At 41.4% G+C, this 6,843-nt stretch overlaps 1 protein-coding gene across 1 annotated transcript; it reads right to left on the minus strand.

The window, feature by feature from the left end:
• Positions 1–296: 296 nt before the first annotated feature.
• On the minus strand, positions 297–814 carry LOC109238411. Its single transcript, XM_019404861.1, has 2 exons — positions 477–814; positions 297–363 (listed from the first exon to the last, which is right to left on the minus strand). The coding sequence occupies exons 1-2, from the start codon at positions 812–814 to the stop codon at positions 297–299; spliced, it is 405 nt and encodes a 134-aa protein (XP_019260406.1).
• Between the last annotated feature and the right edge of the window lie 6,029 nt (positions 815–6,843).

The following is a 6,843-nucleotide window of genomic DNA, read 5'->3' on the forward strand; positions in this document are numbered from 1 at the left end:
AGAAATGACAATAAACAAAGCCACCAAAGCTCCTCTCTGGCCGCCCAAGAAATGGCGCGTCTTTACAATTACCAAGCACGGTATCTTAGCCACTGAATTCTGCATCAACAATACTGGGAACTTCACAAGTCTTTATCACATTGTTCTTATCAAGCTGCTTTTGGGTTCCTTTCGCCGGCTCGTTCTTAAGATCAACCTCTGATAGTGCTGAAAGCTTGGTAGCCCTTGGACCTCCGAGGCTCCCAGAAGAATTCTCACATTCCTTTTCAAAATAAATCATGCCCACCATATGCGTCTCATTGTGCACGGGTGATGGACTTTGGCTGGTGTTTGCTGCATCCAGATTTTGTACGAGAATGTCGCCTGCATCAATAAGCTTCTGAATTGCTTTCTTCAGATCCCAACACTTCTCTATGTCATGCCCCGAGGCATCCGAGCAATATGCACACCTTTGAGAAAAATCAAACTTCTCTGACAGAGGGTTTGGCATTTTTATCTGGATTGGCTTCAACGTGTCCAATTGCTTCAGCCTTTGAAATAAACTGGCATATGATTCTCCAATAGGAGTGAAAGCCTTTTCTTTTTTCAGCAGCCTCTCGTTCTTAAACGCTTGATTGGGCCGAAAACCTGATCCAGGGGGTTTTCGGTATGCTCGTGGGGGTGGATAGGCATTTTGTGGAGCTGGGTACGGGGAAAGTGATGTACGACTTTGGGGTTTTTGTGGAGAGAAATAGCATTGGGGAGGCTCATCTGGTACACAAGGATATCCACGGGGACGATGTCGAAGCTGGAAGTGTCGACCAGGAAAGCCCATCGGATCATCTTTTCGGTTTCTCTTTCTTTTACCCAAGCTTACTTGGATGTTCTGAATGTCTTTCGAACAACTCACGATTTTGCCTGACTTGATTCCTTTTTCCACTAGCTCCCCCATTTTTAACACATCATTGAAAGGCTTTCCCAAGGCCGGAATCAAATGACTGAAGTAGGTAGGTCCCTGGGCTTGTAGGAAAAGCTCAACCATTTCTTCTTCACCAATCGGGGAACTGACTCGAGCGGCTTGCCCCCTCCATCTGAAAGGCCCAAAGCCTGCTATCTAACTTGAAAGGCCCAAAGCCTACCATTTAATTATTAACAAGCCAATTACTATTTCAGTTCTGGGCCCAAAAAGAGCCCAGTCCACATGAGGCACGCCAAACAAACTTCACGAAAGGGGCTCACTTCGAACCCCTGTGACAACGATCAGACTAGCACCTTTGTAGCAATTATAATACACACGGCAACTCAACCTCACAGCTTAATGTTCACAAACGATCTCAAAATGCTAAAATTATGCTTAAAGGCAGTCAAGATTTAATACTAATTTATGAGACCTCTTGAGTCATACTGGCATTGAAGAATATGATCCATTAGCAACTCATTCATTATCGCCCTATTATGTTCATCTACACAACTTGAACGAAACAATATTTGCGTGGTTTTCAGATATACACAAACACCTATTAATACCTATTTCAGATATACACAACACCCTTGTTTTCTCTTTGTTTTTATTCTCTCATTCCCTCTTGTTTTTCTTTTGTTTGTTTCATGCCTTTCCCTCTTTTCTTTTGCTTCTCTCTCTTATTTTCCCCTCTTTTCTTTTTCCTATTTTTCCTCTTGCCTTGGCCTTTCTTGTTTCTACTCTCCTTTCCTCAAAATTGTTTTTCCACTCTTTCTTTCCTTTTCTCTTGCTCTCTTTTATTCTTAATTGCCTTTTGTTTTTGGTTTCGGTCGAATCCTATGGAGATTGCCTACGTATCATGATCCCGCATGAATCAGACCAAGCATAGTTCTTGCAAATAAACGCAAAAATAAGGAAATAATTTTGGAACTTTTCAAATTTCATTGATAAAACCCCGATTACAAAGCTACTAGATTACTTGTTTTTCTTGAAAAGGAAACTACAAAAAAAGACTCAAAATAACAAAATACAGACTCGATGATTAAAACTAGATCAAGAGTACATCAAAGCTTCAAATCCTGGGGCCCGCGGGGCATCATTCGGCATCGCCGCGGGCCTGCGTGCAAGACCCCTTTGTAATTGCTCCAAATCATTCATAACCTGACGAACAAATATCATCATTGTAGCAAAGAAAGTGGTACGGCCCATTCTTTCGCCGGCTTGACATTTCGTGACAATATAATCTGCAATGCCTCTAATTCTTTCCCTGATCTGGCCTTTTTCCTGGAGTAGTCGGCTTATCTGCTGGTTGCGAGCCTCTAACACCTGGGAGTCGTGAAAATGATGGTCTTGTAACAGCTTTATTTCTTTCTCCATCTCGGCCATTAGCCTGTAGCACTGTTCTCTTTCAGCCCGAAATTCTTTGTCTTGCCGGGATGCCTTGTCTTCAAGGGTGTTCATCTTTCTTTTTAGCTTAGCAATGGTTCCCTCATAATTTCTTTTTATTTGTTGCACAAATTGAGCTCTTTCCTCTGTCTTCTTCGCCCATTGTGCCCGGAGTTTCGCCATATTCCCCTCAGATTTCTCCAACTCATCTTGGCCCTCTAAGACCTGCTTTTTCAGCACATTTATCAATCTCTCATCGGACCGACTTCTTTCTTGATTTTTAACAACTATTTTCATTTGTCGGATTTGCTCTTTAAGAACCTCATTCTCTTGAGTCAATTTCTTTTTGTCACCTTCATCAGCCGCAGCTTGCACACTCTTTTCAAATAGAAGATCTCGGACTTGCTGCTCCAGCGCCCCTATCCTGGCCCGGTATTCCTTTTCTTTGGCTAGCCAATCCCATTGTACCTGGGCTCCGTCAGTGAATTGTTGTACATGTGGCCTTTTGGCGGGTCTCTCGGGAATCTGAAACCTTTTGCCGAACCAGGTCAAGTATTTGGGGTTTACTTCGCCTTTAGCCCGATCCTGTACTATAGTCTTACGCTCAAGGTACTTGCACTCATTCCATATTTGTCGAATTTTTCCTTCCGGAAATGCAGCTTCTGGGCCTAACTCAATGATTTGTCCGCTCAGGTCTTCATCATTGTGAGCAGTTTGGAATCTTCCTAGTTGCCTCAGAACTCGGTAAGGAGCGTAGGGTTGGATGCTTCGAATTCCCATCAAAAGAATATAAGGTACTTCTGCTGATCTGTATACCGCCTCGGTAGCGGGAAGCCACTCGAAAGCCCATTCAACTTTATCCGCAGTCAAAGATCTCAAACAAGATAGCCAAGCCTCGGTGCCCTCGGGGAACTCAATACCTGTTACCCGGGTTCCAAACTCCTCGATACAACGCAGCCCGGTTAAACCATAGTTCATATACCCCGTGCGATGACAAAGGTGCTCCGGTATCCATAACTGTAACAACAGATTACAACCCTGAAAGAATTTTACACCCTCTCGGCATAAGGTCAAAGCTCGATACATTTCTGCCCCAATCAGGGGAACTACCGTGCTGTTAGACTTCTTTATAGCAACATCCAACATTCCTACAAGGCCAATGTCTATGTGACCGTCTTTTCGTGGACAGATCACGACCCCCAGAAAAGCTACCATGAAAGCCAACCCCCGTCGGGCCTCCCATTTATCTTTGTTCCCGGCGTGTGTCAAACCGGTGTTAGGCTCCTCGAAACCTCGCGGGTTGCCATATCGGTGGTATAGGAAATGAAGTGTGCAACACCCTTCTGCTAGATGCTTATCTTGAATGTCCCGACTAATGTTCAATAAATCCAGAAATCTGTGGAGGGTGACTGGCCTCGGTGCCAATGGGTATCTACTCCTGAGGTTCCCGTTAAGACCCGCATATCCCGCAATCTCCTCCATTGTGGGTGTCGTTGGGTCCCAGAATGGTATCAATGCCTCAATAATATCTTTTCTTGGTTTGATGTTCAACAATCCGACGAGACCACCCAAAACCTTGACCACCGTTTCTCTGCTGCCTTTCCCCAAGTCATTCCACCATATATGGAGCTTCAAAGGGATCTCACTCAGGACTGAGAAGGTTTCCATGATAACTGTACTCATCCTACACATTTATTTAAAGGAATTTAATGACTTATTTCATCCTAAAAGGAAAAATGTGGCTATTTAAAGAAAAATGGCTATTTAATGACTCATTTTGACTTAAAAGAAAAAATGACTATTTTTTTCAAAATTTTCATTTAAGAAAACAAAGACTCGGTTTTGCAAATACGGCCTTTCAGCACTTCCGGGAGGGAGGTTTTAAGGCTGTGCCCGCAAACCATTTAAAATGACTCAGGGTGGCTACAGCCTTCCGGCGCCCTTTTAGGGACATTTGGCTTATTTTAAACAAGAATGGCGTCACCCGAATTATTTTGACAAAAATTAAAGTTTTTGGTATTTTTTGGCTGAAAAGGGAGGTTGGACCCGATGAGGGTTGCCTACGTATCTCACATCCGGTGAGAATCCAACCAGCGTAGTTCGGTCAAATTTGTCAAAACCAAATGTATTTTTTGAACAATCTCTTTTTCAAATATTTTCCTTTTCATTTTCCGAATATCCGGCAGCATTTCGGTACTATTTGGGCATCGGTTTTTTCCAAACAAGTGGTTACCCTCACTTAGCCCCAACACTGCTATTTTTCTCAATTTTCTCTCATTACAAACAAGCTGGTCAACATGCAAATTCAAAGCAAATGAATGAACAAGTAGCACGTAAGATGCATCAGGATGGTCGTTTTATTTCAGGTCACCTGTCCTAGACCAACCCCTGTGTTGAGTCCCCTAAGTCAAATACACATGATGCGAACAAACGTTCCTACTAGGGATCCGGCATGAGGTTTTAAAGAACGCGCCTAAAGCGACTAACGTGTTATTAACTTTGTGGGAGGCCATGAAATTCGCTAAACGGCACGTCCCGAGTTCTATATATTTTAATAAAGTAATTAAAGACGGCCACGCAATTTGTGATTTTATTTGGCGTGGCGCACCTCAATTTATTTTTAAAAGGACATCCTAAAGGAACTACGATTTTCTATTAAAGTATTGTCTCTAAAAAGAAACTTAATTTGTTAACATTATGAATTAACTAACAACAAGGCAATCAAGGACATGTGGGCCCCAAGCTCAAGTCCAAACTCGAACAAGGACGATCTCCGTTACTGAAAAAGATCATTAGTTCGAGTCTGCTACCTAACTTGAAAGGCCCAAAGCCTACCATTTAATTATTAACAAACCAACTACTATTTCAGTTCTGGGCCCAAAAAGAGCCCAGTCCACATGAGGCACGCCAAACAGACTTCACGAAAGGGGCTCACTTCGAACCCCTATGACAACAATCAGACTAGCACCTTTGTAGCAATTATAATACACACGGCAACTCAACCTCCCAACTTAATATTCACAAAACGATCTCAAAATACTAAAATTATGCTTAAAGGCAGTCAAGATTTAAAACTAATTTATGAGCTCTTGAGTCATACTGGCATTGAAGAATATGATCCATTAGCAACTCATTTATTATCGCCCTATTATGTTCATCTACACAATGTTGAACGAAACAACATTTGCGTGGTTTTCAGATATACACAAACACCTATTAATACCTATTTCCGTTGGGGACTTATTCCTCTAATCTATGTTGGTCATCTCCGTAAACATGAATCATGAATGCATCCTAACAACATACATCAATGTTAAGCATGACTGAAAATAGATCTAGATATGTATGAGTCATTTGATTTATCTAATACCATAACCCCCTAAATTAACATTCAGATCACATCATTAATGACCAAATTCACAATTATGGCTAACATTCAACAAATAGCAGGCCAAGGAGTAACTTACACAAGTTGTAACCAGACTAAGCTTGACAGTACAGGAGCCAACTCAAAATGGAATAAAATGAACATATAAACCTAGATCTATCATTACTGTCAGCAACATATATCATGATAAAACCATATGGAGTTATCCACCAAATGTAAACAATCGTTTGCAGCATATTCCTAGTAACTACATACGAGCCATGGATTAAAAAGAAAGGAAGAACAGAGGATGTAACAATGGGATATCAAACTTCATTCAAACTTGTATTTCGCATTATACATCAAGTGATGTCCATGAGATTTTTGGATAATACCTGGCAAGCAAAACAATAAAGAGATGAGAGGATCAATAGTGCAAAGCAGTGACACTCAGCAGCAAAACAGCCAATAGAACAGTAAACCCAGGTCAAATCAGTTCAAATCCAAGTTGAAATCAACCCCCGAATACCAAACTCAACTCAAGACCAAAAGAAAACTCCAATTCTGAACCCACAGTGATATCATATAAGGCTCAGAACAAAAATCCAATCAAAAGTGAACCAGAAAACTCGAATACCAGCAGATTCAGCTCATTTTCCTGCCTTTAGTCGCTTAAAACTGTTTCAGAATCGATGTTATAAGAATTTCCCCCAAAAGTTTCCAATAGAACAGTTATTTTTCTTTGTATTTTTAGCCGTCTGGTTTTTGTGTGTTTTTTGCTCTCAAAATCTCCAATTTTAGGCTCTAAAATTTCTTCGGGTCTGCCTTCTAAGGCAAGAAAGAGTGCCTTTATAGGCAAGCTAATAGGGCAACCTTTCAGATTTTAATTTACCCCTTAGGTCCCTGATTTTATGACTTGTTTGCCAAGTCATAGTGTCAAAATTAAAATCAACCCCTGCTAGAAGCTTCTAGGAACTTCTTTAAGCAGTTATCCAAGATTCTCTACTCTACAATTCCTAAATTACCCCCGAATGCCCTGTTATTTTACCCTTAAGACCCAAATTTAATCCCCACCCATGCCCCTTTGAAAGCTTTTGAATTTCGGAAGCCCACTTAGAATCAAAGAAGGATTCCTACTTTAAGGACTAGC

Source organism: Nicotiana attenuata, unplaced genomic scaffold, assembly GCF_001879085.1.
Source record: "Nicotiana attenuata strain UT unplaced genomic scaffold, NIATTr2, whole genome shotgun sequence".
Taxonomy (NCBI): Eukaryota; Viridiplantae; Streptophyta; class Magnoliopsida; order Solanales; family Solanaceae; genus Nicotiana; species Nicotiana attenuata.

Bases quoted from the DNA above. Each gene is read 5' to 3' on its own strand.
- LOC109238411 (XM_019404861.1), bottom strand. From the start codon at position 814: ATGGGCTTTCCTGGTCGACACTTCCAGCTTCGACATCGTCCCCGTGGA. The intron at 364-476 runs GTCAGAGAAGTT...TTATTGATGCAG, and splicing joins ATAAAAATGCCAAACCCTCT to GCGACATTCTCGTACAAAAT.